Raw genomic sequence first — 18,044 nt, 5'->3', positions numbered from 1 at the left:
CAGCTACCTGGGAGGCCGAGGCAAGGGAATCACTTGAACCCTTTAGGCAGAGGTTGCAGTGGGCTAAGATCACAACCACTGCACTCCAGCGACAGAGCGAGACTCTGTCTCAAAAAATAAAATAAAGAACAGGATCTGTATTAATTTTTCCTGGTTGGGGCTTTGCCTGCATTTGGTGGAAGGTCCAGGAATTGAAGGTTCTGGTTCTGACTGGAAAGGTGGATGGCGAATTGTCAGTCCATACGGATGGGGCCATGGCGCACCTGCGCAGGGCACCCTAGGAGTTACGAGCACCCGGTAAAAGGGCTGACATCTCCAACTTACGTACCGGTGCTGCCCGCTCACCGCACTGAGTAGCGGTAGCTGTGCTCCTGACTTGGCTGTTTCTACTTCACCCCCAGGTGCCTCACAGGCCAGCTTTGGCCCTGTAAATGCAGATTTGTGATGACGGGATGGGGGAGGACTAAGGGGTTGGATTTCAGACTGAAAGTGAAAGGCTGGTTCAGTCAGAATGCAAACGTGGTAAGAGGGAAGCCTGTGTGTCCACAGAAGGAAGTTTAGTTATCAAAGTCGTGGAAGTGAAACGATTTTGGGCAATTCAGTCCAAGTTGAGGTTGTGCTGGTGAGTGGCTGAAGTGAGTGTGGATGACAATCTTTGCAAACTGAAACCAGCTTTCTGTAACTGATCCCAACACACTTGTCATTGGTCTGACAAGTGACCAACACCACGCAGTGACTCACACTGCAGAGGGGCTTCCTGGTATTGGCACTCACTGAGCAGCACACTCAAGTTCTTATTGATTCCCTACTGTGTGCTCCTTGATGATCGAGTTAGAGCAGTGAATGAAGTTGACCCAGGTCCTGAACCCTTAGCACAGGCCTTTAGATTTTACATGCGTTGCCTACAAAGAGGTAACTGTGTACACAGAGGTGACCTGACCTGAAATACAGGTTTGGTAACCAGGTTTTACTCTACATGGCTCATGGATACCTGCTCTGAGAACCTGCCACCCCTCTGTCACCCTGAATACCGAAAGAAGCACACTGACTGCTCTTTACCCTAAGGTATCCAGTTGTCCTAAAAGAGAAATAATAAAGGAGGTGGCTAAATGCTTTTTCTAAAATGACAGAGTTGACCATCCATGTTATTGAAAGCACAAGAAGGTCCAGAACAGAGAGGACTGATTCCATTGAGATGGACGTTCAGGACTCGGGAGCCATGGAGAGCAAAGGCCGGACTGTGGCGGGGAGTGGGTCCTGTGGCCCGCAGGAGAAGGGGAGGTGGTGGGAAGGAGCAGGGAGGAGGCGCTAGATTAACCCGCTTGTTGGCTCAGGTTCCAGTGACTTTTGTCGACATTGCTGTGTACTTCTCTGAGGACGAGTGGAAGAACCTGGACGAATGGCAGAAGGAGCTTTATAACAACCTTGTTAAGGAGAACTACAAAACCCTGATGTCCCTGGGTAAGGCTACTCTCTCTTCGGTGAGCTGTCTCTGCAGAGAGTTGTGAAATGCTTGTTAATCCACGTTAACACCTCCGGGGCAGGTTGTTTCATATTTTTACGTAATGGAAACTCAGGAAACCTTTTGCTTACAATGCTAGTGGGATAGAATACTTTACAGTAGGATAAAAATGTAAAACCCAGTAACAGGGCCCATTGCCGTAGAATTCAGCATTACACCCCTACCACGTTGGATTGCAGTAACACAGCACATGCATCTCACCATGCACCACATCCCAGCAGCCCGGGGTAAGTCACAGTCGCTCTGATGCTGGCTTCCAGAGACCAGGTCTTTCTACAGTAGAAATGTAGGAATCTATCAACTCATCTTCAAGGTTCTTTATAAGAGAATACCCACCTAACTCACATAACCGCTGAAGAGAGACACTCAGGTGGAGGGGGGTGTTGGGGTACCGGAGAGTTCTCCGGTCCCCTTGCTGGACACGTTGGTCAACTTCACACAGTCCTTCCCTCCCTCCTCCTCACTTCCAGATGCGGACGGCCCAGTCCCCAAGCCAGATGCTCCGGCCCGGGCTGAGCCCAGGGAAGAGCCGTGTGTGTGGGAGCAGCGCCACCCCGAAGAGAGAGAAATCCCAATGGATCCCGACGCAGGTGATGGCAATGGAAGCAATTTCGGGGTCCAGGGAAGGGGGAGAGAGGAGAACTGGCTGCCCACGTGCTGCTGTGGGAGGCACCCCTGTGTGTGCACCACGGGACGAGGCTCTTGGGTGGCTCCCAGGGGCCAGTTTGGCTGGAGTTGAAATTCAGTGGTCACTTAAAGGAAGAGATCTCAGGGCTCAAAATAGCACCATGGATATTTGTCTTTGGGTTTGTTAAAGCTGCATAGCTCTGGACTCACAGGTAAGCTGAGTGGAGAGACAGGAAGGGCTTAGGCTAATGCTATTGCCCAGGCCTGATGTGGAACTGCAGAGAGAGGCCCCGGGCCTGGGCTCAGAGAGGCTGACAGAGGAGGTGAAAAGGAGTGTGAGGCAGATGCGGGGTTTTGTCCTGACCATTGCTTAACGCTTGGCCTAACGTGCAATATCAGCACCTCGTTCTTCGGCCAACGCACGCGGCTCACCTGCAGGCTCACCCTGCGAGGTTCTGGCCTCAAGCAAGAAGGAATCTTAAGCCTGAGGAAATTGGGGCCCTGAGCACATCACACTTGTTGAGCTCTTTTTTTTTTTTTTTTTGAGACGGAGTCTCACTCTGTCGCCCAGGCTGGAGTGCAGTGGGGCAATCTCGGCTCACTGCAACCTCTGCCTCCTGGGTTCAAGCGATTCTCCTGCCTCAGCCTCCCGAGTAGCTGGGATTATAGGCACGCACCACCACACCTGGCTAATTTTTGCATTTTTATTTTAAATTTTGTAATTTTAGTAGAGATGAGGTTTTACCATGTTGGTCAGGCAGGTCTTGGACTCCTGATCTTGTGATCTGCCCGCTTCCCAGAGTGGTGAGATATAGGCGTGAGCCACCGCACCCAGCCACACACTTGAGCTCTTGCTGGGGTGGAAGGCACTAGGGTTCTAGGCCTGCCTCTGCCTTGGAGATCTTTCGTCTGGCCCTGTCCTCCTGAGCATTGTTGGACTAGGTGGAATCTGGTGCTCAAACTGTTCTCTGCCTCCTTGGAGGAACTTCTGCCTATCTGGGCCCTCTGTCCGCCCTTATTGTTTTTGTTTTGTTTGTTTTTTGTTTCTTAGAGATGGAGTCTTGCTCTGTCACCCAGACTGGAGTACAGTGGTGGTGTGGTCTTGGCTCACTGCAACCTCCACCTTCTGAGTTCAAGTGATTCTCCTGCCTCAGCCTCCTGAGTAGCTGGGATTACAGGCACCCACCACCACGCCCAGCTAATTTTTATACTTTTAGTAGAGACAAAGTTCCCCCATGTTGGCCAGGCTGGTCTTGAACTCCTGACCTGAAGTGATCCACCCACCTTGGCCTTCCAAAGTGCTGGGATTACAGGTGTGAGCCACTGCACCTGACCAGGTCCTCTCTTGTTTTTTATTTATGTATTTATTTATTTTGAGACAGAGTTTCGTTCTTGTTGCCCAGGCTAGAGTGCAATGGCACAGTCTTGGCTTACTGCAACTTCTGCCTCCTGGATTCAAGCAATTCTCCTGTCTTAGCTTCCGTAGTAGTTGGGATTACAGGTGCCCACCACCACACCCAGCTAATTTTTGTATTTTTAGTAGAGATGGGGTTTCACTATGTTAGCCAGGCTGGTCTCGAACTCCTGACCTCAGGTGATCCGCCCACTTCGGCCTCCCGAAGTGCGGGGATTTCAGGTGTGAGCCACCATGCCCAGCCGTCGTCCTCTCTTGTTTTTAAGTGGAGAACATTTTCGTGAAACTCGTCTTAGAAAGCAGCTCTCAAGACCACAGTCTCCCCCGCAACTCCTGTTCCAATCTTTCCTATCTATTGAGGTCTGATTTACAGACCGTCACATTTACTGTTTTAAAGAATGCAATTCAGTGGCTCACAGAGTCATGCAACCAGAATCACTATCTAATTCCAGAACATTTCTACCATAAGAAATCCTGCACCTGGCCAGGCACAGTGGCTCACACCTGTAATCCTAGCACTTTGGGAGGCCGAGGTGGGCAGATTACCTGAGGTCGGGAGTTCAACAGCAGCCTGGTCAACATGGTAAATCCCTATCTCCATTGAAAAATATACAAAAATTAGTAGGGTACGGTGGTGTGCACCTGTAATTCCAGCTTCTCGGGAGGCTGAGGCAAGAGAATCATTTGAACCCGGGAGGCAGAGTTTGCAGTGAGCCAAGATTGTGCCACTGCACTCTAGCCTCGGCTACAGAGGTAGATCTTATCTCAAAAAAGGAAAAAAGCTCCACACCCGTAAGCAGTTCCTCCCTGCTCCCCTCCCCACCAGCCCCTGGCAACCACTAATCAACCGTCCGTGTCTATGGGCTTGCCTGTCAGCACGTTTCCTCTCAGTGGCTCCTTTCCTGTCTTCATCAAGCACTGCAGAAGTTTCAGCTCAGCAGTGGTGGTGACAGCACCTAGTCTTACGTGTTAGCTTTTTACATTTGAAGCAGTGTAATCTCAACAGTTTCAGTTGGTTATCAAACCATCACTGAGCATGAGATAGAATAGGGATCACTGTGTCCTTGTAGATGAAAAGAGTAGACCAGAGCCCAGAGAGGTTAAATGATTCATCCGCTGAGTTGGTGGCAGAGTTGAAACCAGGATCCCAGTCTTTAGAATCTTTGTCCTATCTCTTTCCCGGTGCCAGAGCCTCCTCTTGCAGCAGGGAGTGCCATCAGAAGAGCGGCCCTGTTTCTTGCATGCTGGGCTTCTGTGCAGAGGCTGCGTCATTGTCTTTTACGCACTGTGAGTCTTCACTTCATGTCATTGATGGGGTCTCGGAAACCGTGGCTTTGAAATGACATAAAACAACCAATTTTTCTTTCTCATCAATGTCATAATTAAATGCCACAGAAGGAAATGACGTTATTTGAGGATCTGCCATGTGTCATTTCCTTTGAACTCACTGTTTCCAAGAACCTGTTGGTGACTGTGAGACTGACTGTAAGGAGGCTGTGCACTCTCTCCAGCAGTAGAGCTTGGTCGTACCTTGTTGCCCCACCTGGCTTCTTACAAATCATATATATACATGTGTGTGCGCGCATCTGGCCTTAGCCTGGCCAGCTCTTTCTGATGGGGGTGACAAACAAGGACTAATGACTCCACAGAGAGGTCCAACTTGTGGCCCAGTCCTAATTAGCACCCAGCTCGTTACACAGCTCTGGGTTATTCCTGAATCCTCTGTTTGGCCTCGTCACCCCTCATTTTGCTGCTCACCTAGCCCTGGTTCCTGAGTGTTGGCTGTCTCTCTTCTCCTGAGATCTGCTCCTCAGGGTTCCCCCCGGCTCTAGCAGGAACCCAAGACCCCCATACTCTCCCCTGGCAAAGGCTGTCAGCCATGTTCCTGAGCCCAGAATGTCCTGGGGACCAGCACGCAGAAAAAAAGACACAAAGCAATGTGATTTTCTGTCCCCAGGAGCAGAGCCCCTGGTTCCTGCACAGGATGCGTCCTCCCAGGTGAAGCGCGAGGAAGCTCTGTGTGTCCGGGGTCAGCGCAGCCTGGAGGAAAGAGCTATCCCCACGGAATCCATTACTGGTGAGTGAGCCAGGCAGCCGTCCATACCAGGGAGAGGTGGGGAGAGGGTTAGCATGGTCCGCCAGCCCCCAGAGTTAGCTGTCGTGTGTGCCAGGCCAGAGGACTGAGCTCAAAATGGAAGGGCTGTGCATCCAGGACTGGGCTGAGCCAGGATTCCTCCAGGGACACAGACTTGGCAAACAGCATTGACAGTTTGCTGGTATACCTAGGGTCAGCATGTTCTGTTTCCGCTCTTCCTCATATTATCCATTTTTAACTATTCCATCTTCCCCTTTAGAAACAATATCCTGGCAGAGGTACTAAGTATAAGGCTTCACGGGTGGGGGAACAGGGAGGTCAGGAAGACCTGTTGTTCCCTGACTCGGAAGGCCTTAAATTTTTTTTTTTTCTTTTTTTTTGAGATGGACTCTCACTCTGTTGCCCAGGCTGGAGTGCAGTGGCGCGATCTTGGCTCACTGCAACCTCTGCCGCCCGGGTTCAAGCAGTTCCCTGCCTCAGCCTCCCGAGTACCTGAGATTACAGGAACCCACCACCATGCCCAGCTAATTTTTGTATTTTTAGTAGAGACGGGGTTTCACCGTCTTGGCCAAGCTGGTCTGGAACTCCTGACCTTGTGATCCAGCCACCTCAGCCTCCCAAAGTGCTGGGATTACAGGCGTGAGCTGTAATTATGGGCTGCCACCTCTGTGCCAGGCACCCACATACCTGCGGTCCTGTGAGGGAGCTCTCTTAGCTGGCATTGCAGTTAGACTCTGTTGTAAGTTAGAACTCTGTTAGAGCAGACGTGTGTATCAGAGTTCCCCAGAGAAACAGGACCCATAAGGGTGTGTGGTGTATGCGTGTGTAAAAAGGAGATTTATTTTATTTTAAGGAATTGGCTCGTGATTGTGGAGGCTGGCAAGGCCAAAATTTACAGGGCAGGCCAGCAGGTTAGAGACCCAGGGAAGCGCTGATGTGGCCGCTCAAGCCTGCAGGCGGAATTCCTTCTTCCTTGGGGAAGGTCCATCTTTTTCCTTAGGCTTTCAGCTGGTTGGATGTGGCCTGCCCATTTCATAGAGGGCAGTATCCTTGACTCCAACTCCACTGACTTACATGTCCAATCTCAACTTCATAGAAACTGCTAAATAATGTTCGACCAAATATCTAGGTACTGTGGCCGAGCCAAGTTGACACATAAAATCAGCAATCATGAGACATGTTAACATACTGTAGCCCTTTACTTATCCACAGGTTAGAGCTTCACAAACCCCATCCCCCCCTTAGTCAGAGCCTCACACCCATAGGTAAGTGATCACAGTGTCTGGGTAGAGGAAAGCCCGTTTGCTTGTCGTCAGGCATGATCCTTGAAAGCATCACAGTATTAGGATCTTTAAAGAGGTCTTTAAGAGATAAGAAGGCAGTAAAGGGTAAATTAGGTTTCAAAGACTCTGCAGAGGAAAGAAAACATAGGGTCTTTTTCTTACTTCTTAGAAGAATCTCATTCAAAAGATTTAAAGGCGTCTTATAACATTACTTTATACTCCATAAATATATACAACTATAGGCCAGACGTGGTGGCTCACGCCTGTGATCGCAGCACTTTGGGAAGCTGAGGTGGGTGGATCACCTGAGGTCGGGAGTTCGAGACCAGCCTGACCAACATGGAGAAACCCTGTCTCTACTAAAAATACAAAATTAGCTGGGTGTGGTGACGCATGCCTGTAGTCCCAGCTACTCAGGAGGCTGAGAAAGGAGAATCACTTGAACCTGGGAGGTGGAGGTTGTGGTGAGCCAAGATTACGTCATTGCACTCCAGCTTGGGCAACAGAGCGAGACTGTGTCTCAAAAAAAAAGGCTTTCTGGAGCGTGTCATCTTTCCAGAGGAAATACCTCTTTCCATGGTAGTCTCAGCACCAGAATGGGAACCTCATTCTAAGGAAATTCAAGTTGCTGCAGCACAGAAAGACTCTTTCTTAAAGTCATCGTGATGTCACTCCCCTACAGTATCCTCTTATGTACAGCAAAACCTCCATTAATTGGGGCCAAGCTGACTTCAACCTGCAGTTAATGAGACTTACGTAATTGTACCTGATGTTTAGGATAATTGCATGAAATCAGAGATTTTACTCAAAACACAAACTTGCAGGCAATTTCGCGTCTTCTAACACCTTTGCCGCTCTTGTTCCTACGACTAGACTCCCCAATTTCTGCTCAGGACCTCTTGTCTCGGATTAAACAGGAGGAGCATCAGTGCGTGTGGGATCAGCAGGATTTGGCAGACAGAGATATTCCCACAGATCCCAATTCAGGTGAGAACAAGGCCAGAATGAATATTGAGGGCAACCCGCGTTTTTTCAAAAGGAATCATTAAATTAATAATTTATCATATCTATGCAACTGATACTAAAATTACTTCACTGGTGTTTAGTTTTTTGAGATGGAGCCTTGCTCTGTTCAGGCTGGAGTGCAGTGGTGCAATCTCAGATCACTGCAACCTCCACCTCCTAGGTTTAAGCGATTCTTCTACCTCAGCTTCCTGTGTAGCTGAGATTACAGGTGTGTGCCACCACACCCTGCTAATTTTTTGTATTTTTAGTAGAGATGGGGTTTCACCATGTTGGACAGACTGGTCTCGAACTCCTGACCTCAAATGATCTGCCTGCCTCAGCCTCGCAAAGGGCTGGGATTACAGGCATGAGCCAACGCACACAGCCATTCAACACTGATTTTTTAACGATAAAAACAACCAAAAAACATGTAAAAGCTGTGTGTATTTCTATGTCGGAAAATTATTTACATTTTTTGGAATTTCTCTTGAGTGAATACTAGTTAGAAGTTTCCCAAGAAAGTTGGGAGGGTCCAGGCATTCAGGGAGGCATAAAAGAAAATGGAAGCTGCACTTGCCCACGGCTTGTGTGTGTTCGTGTGTTTGCAGAGCTGAGAAGTCCAGTGTCATTGCCTGGTAGTTAGGACACAAGTCTCATCCTATCCACCATACCAGGGAGAGAGGATGAGAAGTTGAATCTGGGATTCCTTGTACTTTGTCAACTTCATAGAGAAATTGAGGGGACCTAGAGCAGAGGGAAAGCAGGGACTTCCTGCTTCACTGTGGTTCTTATCCATGACCTCTGGTTGCGGCCTCTGCCGTCGATGATTTCTGAGTCATACCCGTTAGCCATGGCCCTGTGGGCTGTTATCTGAGGCTTTCCTCTGGCCTGTCCCAGCCCCATGTCTTCCTCTGGGGCTAAGTGGCAGAATCAGGAGATCGGGGTTTTAGTCCCGGCCCTGGCACTGCACAGACCTTGGGCTGAGCCTGCTTTTGGCCAACTTGAAATGCAGCGAGCAGCGGAGTCCATTTAGGAAGGGACTAAACAAGGATAAAGAAGATGGCCTGGAAATGCAACACCGATCCCAAAATATGCCCTGCAGGCTGCAGCTGCTGCATGTGAGGGTTTTCAGACCTTTGATGGGCGGCCCAGTGGGAATGACAAAATCTAAGACTGCCTTCTTTCCATGACAACAGAGTCTCTCATCTCGGCACATGACATTTTATCATGGATCAAGCAGGAGGAACAGCCGTACCCATGGGGACCACGCGACTCAATGGACGGGGAGCTCGGATTAGACTCTGGCCCTAGTGAGTATCATGCCCACCTGGACCCCAGAGTTTCTTCTCTGGAGTGGAACAGCTGAGGCCTGGATGAAGGCTGGTGCTCTTAGCTCACTCCTCGCAGGGTGATGTTCTGTTTGGTGCAGTCTTTCAAAGTTCTGCACCAAAGTGCCCCTGTTCTTTTTGGAGTGTGATATTGTATTCGTTCCCAAGGACTGTCATAACAAAGTGCCACAGGCTGGGCAGCTTAAACATAGAAACGTATTCTCTCACAGTTGCACAGGTCAAAAGCCCAAAATCAAGGGGTGGGCCGGGCCCTGCTCCGTCTGACGTCTGTAGGGGAGTCCTTCCTCGTCCCTCCCAGTTTCTGGTGGGTGCCGGCAACCTCTGGTGCTCCTTGGTGTGTAGGTGTGTTTCTCCAAGCCCCCGTTGTCACATGGCATTGCCTTGTGTCTGTCCTCACATGCCATCTTTTTTTCTAGACAGTCTCACTCTGTCACCCAGACTGGAGTGCACTGGCATGATCTTGGCTCACTGCAACCTCCGCCTTCCAGGGTCAAGCAATTCTTCCACCTCAGCCTTCCGAGTAGCCGAGATTACAGGCGTGTGCCACCATGCCCAGCTAATTTTTGAATTTTTAGTAGAGACGGGCTTTCACTATGTTGGCCAGGCTGGTCTTGAACTCCTGACCTCAGGTGATGATCCACCTACTTCAGCTTCCCAAAGTGCTGGGATTGCGTGTCCAGTCCTGACATCTTGAAAGCGCTTAAAATCCACGTAGGAGAAGAGGACATGGGTTGTTTCTGGTTCTGAACAGCCATTTCAAACTCAGGCGAGCAGATCACACTCTCTGTAAGACAAACTTAGTTCTGGAAGAGCCAGTGTGGGCCTGGAGGAATTGGCAAGAACAAGGTAGGAACAACGGATGTCTCTATTTCAAATAGAATTGAAAGCGATCCTCTTTGTAACTGCTGGCTTGGTGGGATGAGAGGGGGAAGCCCGGAGGCTGGCAGTGAGCACCGGGGAGAAGCCAGGTCCACCTCTTCCTCCGCAGCTGGCAGGCTACCATTGCTAGCTCTGGCCCTGACGGCATAGGAACTAGAGCCTCTGACCCGGGGCCAGGAAATTCTGGCCAAACCCTTTTGTGTCCCTCAGTGCTATCTTCTGATTCTTCTAAGTTGGCTAGGAGTGTGTGGGCCTGGAGGAGCCTTTTCTTGGGGACCTGTGCTGTGTGGAAAGAGTCTAGGAAGGCCCGTGGAAAATGTGCAAGGCTTTGCAAAGGACCCAACCATTTTCCTTCTTAAGTTTGGATATGATGGCTCATAGAACAATTTGCTTCGTCGTTGTCGTTGTTGTTTGCTTGTTAAGACAGGGCCTCACTCTGCTGCTCAGGCTGGAGTGCAGTAGTGTGATCATGGCTCACTGCAGCCTCGGTCTCCTGTGCTCAAGTGATCCTCCTGCCTCAGCCTCCCAAATAGCTGGGACTACAGGCATGTACCACTGTGCCTCACTAATTTGTTTAAATGTTTTATAGCAGGCGTCCCCAAACTTATTACACAGGGGGCCAGTTCACTGTCCCTCAGACCGTTGGAGGGCCGCCACATACTGTGCTCCTCTCACTGACCACCAATGAAAGAGGTGCCCCTTCCTGAAGTGCGGCAGGGGGCCGGATAAATGGCCTCAGGGGGCCGCAGTTTGGGGATGCCTGTTTTATAGAGACAGTCTTGCTGTATTACCCATGCTGGTCTGAACTCCTGACCTCAAGCAATCCTTCCACCTTGGCTTCCCAAAGCTCTGGGATTACAGGCAGGAGCCACCAGGCCCAGCCCATGTTATTTGATATCTTTGAGAGGCCTTTGAACTGTAGCATTTGGGAGGAAATGCATAGAATTTGGGAGATAGGAGTATCTAGAAATTATTCTCTTGCCTGCCCAGTCACAGCAGCCTCTTGCCAGAACCTCTGTTCTTTGGGAGTCAAAGTGAGCCTGCTTCCTACTTGTCAGTGTTGAAATTTGACACTGGCATCTCATCTGTGGTTTCTTTGAGGTTTAAAACTAACCCTAGTATTGTGGTTGCCAGGGACAGCTGGATGATAGACATGATATTACATGCAAGAGTCTTCTGGAAAGGGAATGGAAGGGAGAAGAGTTGGGGTATAGAACTCAGTGCAGACCCTGCCGACTTCCTTCTCCATCCTGGGATATGTAAGAGGGAAAGAACTGGTATCTGTTGGATTCAAAGGCAGACGTCAACCCAATTGGATATTACATTCATGTGAAAGGGACTCCTGCGTTTATTTATTAATGAGTATGTACTGAGCCTCTGCTCTCAGCCAGTAAGTGTAAGACAAGAAGAAGATTCAGTTTTCCCAAAGTTAATGTGCATCAGTGTCTCCACTGAAGCAGGAGGTATGGCTAGACTCTGGAGTCCAGTGGCTAACAGGTGCTTCTGGAGTGAGAAGTGGTCAGGACCCTGAAGCTGGCCACCCTTCCCAGGTGCCAGCGCCCACAGAATAAGATGTGAAAGCACCCTCTTGAAATTCCCAAATTATTCACTGCATTGGGTTAAAACAGTGGTTCCGACCTTTCATAGTTTCTATATTTTTAGCAAGTATTTACTTAGTGCCTGCCATTTGCTATACAGTGTTGTAAGCTCTTAGAATCAGCAGTGAAGAGCCAGGCGCGGTGGCTCAGGCCTGTAATCCCAGCACTTTGGGAGGCCGAGGCAGGTGGATCACCTAAGGTAGGAGTTCAAGACCAGCCTGGCCAACATGGTGAAACTCTATCTCTACTAAAAATACAAAAACTAGCCAGGTGTGGTGGCGGGTGCCTGTAATTCCAGCTACTTGGGAGGCTGAGGCAGGAGAATTGCTTAAATCTGGGAGGTGCAGGTTGCAGTGAGCCGAGATCGTGCCACCGCACTTTAGCCTCGGTGACAGAGCAAGACTCAGTCTCAAAAAATAAAAGTTTTTCAGTGGAATGGCAAGGGTGCATGCCTGATTGGAATAATCTAAAAAGAATGGGAGGGGAAGAAGTGGTAAGGGCAGGTGCGATGACTGTTGACGAGTCTTGCTATGAAAGGGAATGGACATGAGATGAGAGGAGCTGGGGCAGGGGCCACACGGGTCTAGGGAGGGGGTTCTTTTAAGATGGGAGATAACTAGACCATCGTCTCTGGTCAGAATGCTCTCAACTACTTTAAAACCCTGATTCGAACTGCCTTAAAGAATAAAGAAATTTTTTTTCTCTTACATAACTAGAAGTCCTAAGGTAGGTCAGGTGCAGGCTGATTAAAGGACTCAGCATGTTTGCAGGGACCCAGCTTCTTTCCAGCTCCTTGCCTGCCCGTCGCTGGTGTAGCTTCACCCCCAGGCTGGTAGCATGGCAGCTGCAGCTGTTCCAAGTGTCACATCCAGACATGAGTGCACAGGAAAAGCCACTCTGAGGAGTAAGGAAATCTTTCCAGAAGTCTCCTGGCAAACTTCTCATACCCCGCTGAGCGTAACTAGGTTACCTGCTTACATATGAATCACTTACCAGCAGGCACAGGAAGGGAAAAGCCGTCGTGGCCATGCCTGGCGTAGGGTGGGGCGGGGTAGAGGAGGAAGGATGATGTAATCATTCCAGAGTGGAAAAGTAAAACCCACTAGAGACATGGCCAGGTTGCCAGGCTGTGTGGAGGCCCCTCGAGGGTTTTTTTTTTTTTTGAGACGATCTCTCTCTGTCACCCAGGCCGGAGTACGGTGGTGCAATCACTGTTCACTGCAATAAACGATCCTCCCACATCAGTCTTAAGAGTAGTTGGGACCACAGGTGTGTGTCACAATGCCTGGCTAATTTTTAAATGTTTTTTGTAGAGATGGGGTCTCCCCCGGTTGCCTAGGCTGGTCTCAAACTCCTGGGCTCAGGCAAACCTCCTGCCGTGGCCTCCCTGCATGCCAGCATTATGGGCATGAGCCACTGTGCCTGGCCAGCTTGTGTGGTTTTTCAGCCACCTGAGTGCAGTCACAGGACTGGAGTTCTCCAGGCAGGCACAGCAGAGGAGCAAAGGCAGTCACGGTGCTCTAGCAAGTGCCTGTGTGACCGGACCTGGGGAGCCAGGTGGGGTCAGGAAGATAGAAAAATGTTGGAGGTTGAAAATGTGGATTGAGGCTCATACTGGGCTGAAAGAATGATCAGAGTAGAACAGTCTTTGGTTAGTTTCCTGGGAAACAGCCCCTGGGAGTTTATGGGCATGTGGTTTCTTTGCAAGTCCTCTGGGAATACACGTGGGAAGGAGTGAGAGTAGCAGGTCTGGGTAGAGGGAGAAGCAAAGCCCCTCGTGCCATGGCCACAGAGACCACAGCGATCTCCTGGGATGCTCTGGAGCTCGGATACCCCTTCCCAGGCATCCCGCACTGAGGTGAAGAGAATTCTTTTGGCCTCTGCACCTGGCCAGCATCCTGCAGAGATGGTTCTCTGCCAGGTAGATTTTGCTTGAGACAAAGAGGGAGGCCCAGGCCCAGTCTGTTTAAGAGTATCACTTAAGGACAGGTCTCAGTCAAACAGCAATGAATATAGAAGGATTGGGTGGAAGCATGGCAGATGTGGCCGGAGAAGTGGCCTCCAGGGAGCAGCTGGGCCCTGGGCAGAGGGCTATGAACACCACGGAGAAGAGACAAGGATGCCGAGAAGAAGTGGGAGGGTCACAAACTCCCCTTCTTGAGCGCTCTTCTGCAGGCTTTCCCTAAACTGGGGAGCAGGGCTCCCCCAAGGAGAAAAGAATTCCAAATGAAGACCAGGGAGGTGATGGAGTGTGAGGCCTAAGAACTACTGGGGGCTGGCCGCTGGGCCGGGGTGGGGAGGAAGGACTGGCTCTGACGTCACTTGTTCTGATGCTCAGAGCCTGGGCTTTGTCTCCTGCCACCCAAGATGGTGGAGAGCTCCAGGCACTCATGGCCTGGAGGTCTTAAAATGCAAGGAAATGGGGCAAGAACCATTTCCTTGGGGTGCTAGGCGGGGCGGCCACTGCTTCGGGTGAAAGGAGAGCCTGTCACGGTGCTGCCAATGTCCAGGTGGGTCAGGTGCAAGGGTGGGACTCACATGTCCCAGCTGCCCACACCACCCTGCCCAATCAGATGCCCACATGCTTAGTGGAAACATGGCTGCCAATCTGTTTGATGCTTATGTTTCTGGCTCCCTGCATCCCATTCCTGTGGGCCTCTAGATGCTTTTCACCTTGGATAAAATTCTTCCTTCCCATTGAGAGACTTTCCTGAGATAAAAGTTAGCATTGCCAATGTGTGTGGTGGCTGACATCTGTAACCCCAGCACTTTGGGAGGTCAAGGTGGGAGGGTTGCTTGATCCCGGGAGTTGGGAGACCAGCCTGGGCTACATAGTGAGACCCTGTCTCAACAACAAAAAAAATTTTTAAGTAGTTGGGTCTGGTGGCGCATGCTTATGGTCCCAGCTACTTGGGAGGCTATGGTGGGAGCATCACTTGAGCCTAGGACATCAAGGCTACAGTGAGCCATGATCTTTCCAGGACACTACAGCCTGGAGGACAGAGCGAGACCCTGTCTGGAAAAACACACACAGAAAACATTGTCCATCAGACTGCAGTTAAGTCTTGTTGTTTCTGGGCAATTCTACCTTCCAAAATGACTTCTGGACAGCAGGTCCCCTACCCCTTAGCCCTCAGCGTTATCGAGGGACTTCCTGTCCTTGCCGTGTGCCACCTGCTTGACCATTTCTGGGCTCCACAGCAGGGTGGCTTCGGGCAGGTGGAAGGGCCATGTAGATCGTGGCCCAGCACCTTATGCAGTCCCTCGTAGTTAGTGGAACTGAGGCTCAGAGCGCACGCTCCCTGACCCTTCCGGGAGCAGCGTGGGGTCCCGGCTGAGAGCCCCTTTCCGCATGTCACTTCTTCCGTCTCCCCAGGTGACAGCCTGCTGATGGTGAAGAACCCACCCTCGGCCACGCCGCAGCCCCAGCCCCAGCCCCAGCCCCAGCCCCAGCCCCAGCCCCAGCCCCAGCCCCAGCCGCCGCAGCCGCAGCCGCAGCCGCAGCCCCAGCCGCAGAGCCTGGCCCCGATTGCGGTGGCCGAGAACCCTGGCGGGCCCCCAACCCGTGGGCTGCTGGACGACAGCTTCTCTGCGCTGCCCGGGGAGCGTGGCTCGGGCGAGGCACCGCCGGGCGGGGACCGCAGCACTGGGGGCGGCGGGGGCGATGGGGGCGGTGGGGGCGGCGGCACCGGGGCAGGTGGCGGCTGCGGCAGCTGCTGCCCGGGTGGGCTGCGGCGGAGCCTTCTCCTGCACGGCGCCCGCAGCAAGCCCTACTCCTGCCCAGAATGCGGCAAGAGCTTCGGCGTGCGCAAGAGCCTCATCATCCACCACCGCAGCCACACCAAGGAGCGGCCCTACGAGTGCGCCGAGTGCGAGAAGAGCTTCAACTGCCACTCGGGCCTCATCCGCCACCAGATGACGCACCGCGGCGAGCGGCCCTACAAGTGCTCGGAGTGCGAGAAGACCTACAGCCGCAAGGAGCACCTGCAGAACCACCAGCGGCTGCACACGGGCGAGCGGCCCTTCCAGTGCGCGCTGTGCGGCAAGAGCTTCATCCGCAAGCAGAACCTGCTCAAGCACCAGCGCATCCACACGGGCGAGCGGCCCTACACGTGCGGCGAGTGCGGCAAGAGCTTCCGCTACAAGGAGTCGCTCAAGGACCACCTGCGCGTGCACAGCGGCGGCCCGGGCCCCGGCGCCCCACGGCCGCCCCCGCCGCCTCCCGAGCGAGACTAGGGCCGGGCTGGGGGAGGGCAGGGCTGGACCGAGAGGGCCGGGGGGGCAGCCCAAGCACCGACCACCCTGCCCGGTGTCCTCGGCCACCAACTGGAAACTGGCAACAAGCATTGCACTCCCGTTGGGAGCCTCCAGGGTGGGGCAGGGGTCCCCCAGATCTGTCTGGTCTAAATGGACGCCCAGCTTGTCTCTAGGGTGGACCCACTGGTCAGGGAAGGCTCCGGGGACCACCAGGAGCTGAGCGTGCTCCGGCACCGCCCTCACGCCCTCTCGGGAGCCCTGGCGCCACCGGGCCACAGATGGTCATCAGGGGAAGCCACCAAGGAGTCCCGAAGCCCTTCCAAGATCAGGAAATCAGGTCCCACGGTTAGGAGATGCCCTGAAAAAAAGCGAAGGCCGAGGGATGTGCTAAGGGTAACACCTTCGTGATGACAACACTGCCTCGCGTTTCCATAGCGCTTTATACTTTTTTAGAAGTGTTTTCTATCCGTTCTCCAGTTCACCCTTGGCCTATCCCTCTGAGATAGGTGGGGTAGGATTTTCTTGGTGACTGAGGAAAGTGAGATGCAGGTGAAATGGTTCACACAATCACACGGGAAGAGGCGCGTGCGGCCCCACCACGCTTACCGCCTACCTCTGCTGCCCGGGAGGCCGCCGGCCTGGCCCTCCTGGTCTCCCTTTCCTCTCTCTCACCCACCAACAAAATCAGAAGCGACAGGAGGCCAGCTCCTGGGGTTCCTGGGAGCGGGGAACAGATTGGCTGCGAAACAGCCTGGGTTGTGCTTCCAGAGGGCTCTTCCTCCGTGGGAGCTCCTGGTGCCCCCTCACCCCTAGCCTGTCTCTCCCACCTCCAGCCCCTCAATCTGGTGCAGTAGCATCTTGACACTGCACAACAGTGGCCTGATCCCCCCACAGGCAGCTGGGGCCCCGAGTCAGACCTCACCGTGATGATTTGTTCCAGTTTTCCCAGGGCAAAGGGGCAAGGGAGAGGCTTTTGCTGAGAGAGCGGCCGACACGTGTCTCTTCCCCGGAGCTCCGGGCAAGTGGGTGCTAGAGTCTGAGCCTCAGGCTCTCCTGCCCTGGGCCTCCCAATTGGTGCTATCTGTTACTGCCCGTGCTCACGGACATGGACACACACCCTGCTGTGCTCCACACCCTGCAGGCGCCTCGGGAAGCGCCCAAAGGACTCCCCTTCACGTTGGTGCACCTGCTCCATGGCTCCGGGCGCTGCGACCCGAGGGGCCACAGTCTCCATTTCAGCGTCTTGCATGGCCAGGCACCGGGTGGGGTGGCATGCCCCAGGACCCTTGTTTGTGTCAAAAATGACTTTCCCTGCCCCTGCCGTGGGTCCCGCATCCCTCCCAGCTGGGAGTGCAGTGGGCAGCCGGCAGCCGGCACCACTTCGGTGAGCACCCTGCTTCCGCCCTCGCCCTCATCTACGCTGCTCCGCTTTCCTCAGACCCCTTTTTGCCGAGCAAAGGGAATTCTTGAAATTAAATAAAAGGTATCCAGATTGCAGACTGCATGTTCACAGAGCTGGAGGGTTCTCCAGCTCAGCCTACAGTAAAGCCTCAATGAACTGGAATTCAATTCACTGGGGTGTATATATTTTTTCTTCATTCTGCTTTTTGAAGGAGACAAATCTTAAGCAAATTGAGATGAGAAATTAGGGTCCAGCAGAGTTTTGGTAGAGCAGAAGGGACCCTCCAGTGGCCAGTTGGTGGGGGAGGGGGTACTGTGCCACTTTTCAAAGCATGTGCAGGAAGTTTTCCTAATCTAGATCATGGAGAGGTCAAAATGTTTTTTGGTTGTTGGGAGGGTGAGGAAGGGGGAGATGCCGCTGTTGAAACATGGGTTTAAAACACCCGAGCACGAGGCTCAGGCTGATCCCTTTATTTTACCCTCGGGGGGGCTGATTCCCAAGGAGGCCTACTGACTGAGCTAGTGAGAGCCAAGCTTGCCTCTGCTTTCCTGGATTCCAGGCTGGTGGATGCCACTGCACCAAGCGCCCCTCAGATACACCATGAGTCATCCCA

General features: G+C 52.4%; 1 protein-coding gene across 2 annotated transcripts in view; it reads left to right on the top strand.

Moving 5' to 3' along the window:
• The window catches only part of LOC101042796 (zinc finger protein 282), a 36,717-nt gene extending 19,119 nt beyond the window's left edge, over positions 1–17,598 (top strand). The window contains exons 3-8 of one of the 2 annotated variants that reach the window (XM_074378943.1): positions 1,335–1,461; positions 1,993–2,112; positions 5,521–5,640; positions 7,815–7,928; positions 9,143–9,256; positions 15,557–17,598. In XM_074378943.1, coding sequence (XP_074235044.1) covers positions 1,335–1,461; positions 1,993–2,112; positions 5,521–5,640; positions 7,815–7,928; positions 9,143–9,256; positions 15,557–16,008 — 1,047 coding nt within the window. In that variant the 3' untranslated portion in view covers positions 16,009–17,598. Of the gene's footprint in view, positions 1–1,334; positions 1,462–1,992; positions 2,113–5,520; positions 5,641–7,814; positions 7,929–9,142; positions 9,257–15,148 lie in introns of both variants that reach the window. The other variant, XM_039472960.2, reaches the window with a different exon arrangement.
• The last annotated feature ends 446 nt before the right edge of the window (positions 17,599–18,044 follow it).

The sequence above is a fragment of the Saimiri boliviensis genome, chromosome 10 (assembly GCF_048565385.1).
Source record: "Saimiri boliviensis isolate mSaiBol1 chromosome 10, mSaiBol1.pri, whole genome shotgun sequence".
NCBI lineage: Eukaryota > Metazoa > Chordata > Mammalia > Primates > Cebidae > Saimiri > Saimiri boliviensis.
This window is presented reverse-complemented; position numbering and strand designations above follow the sequence as displayed.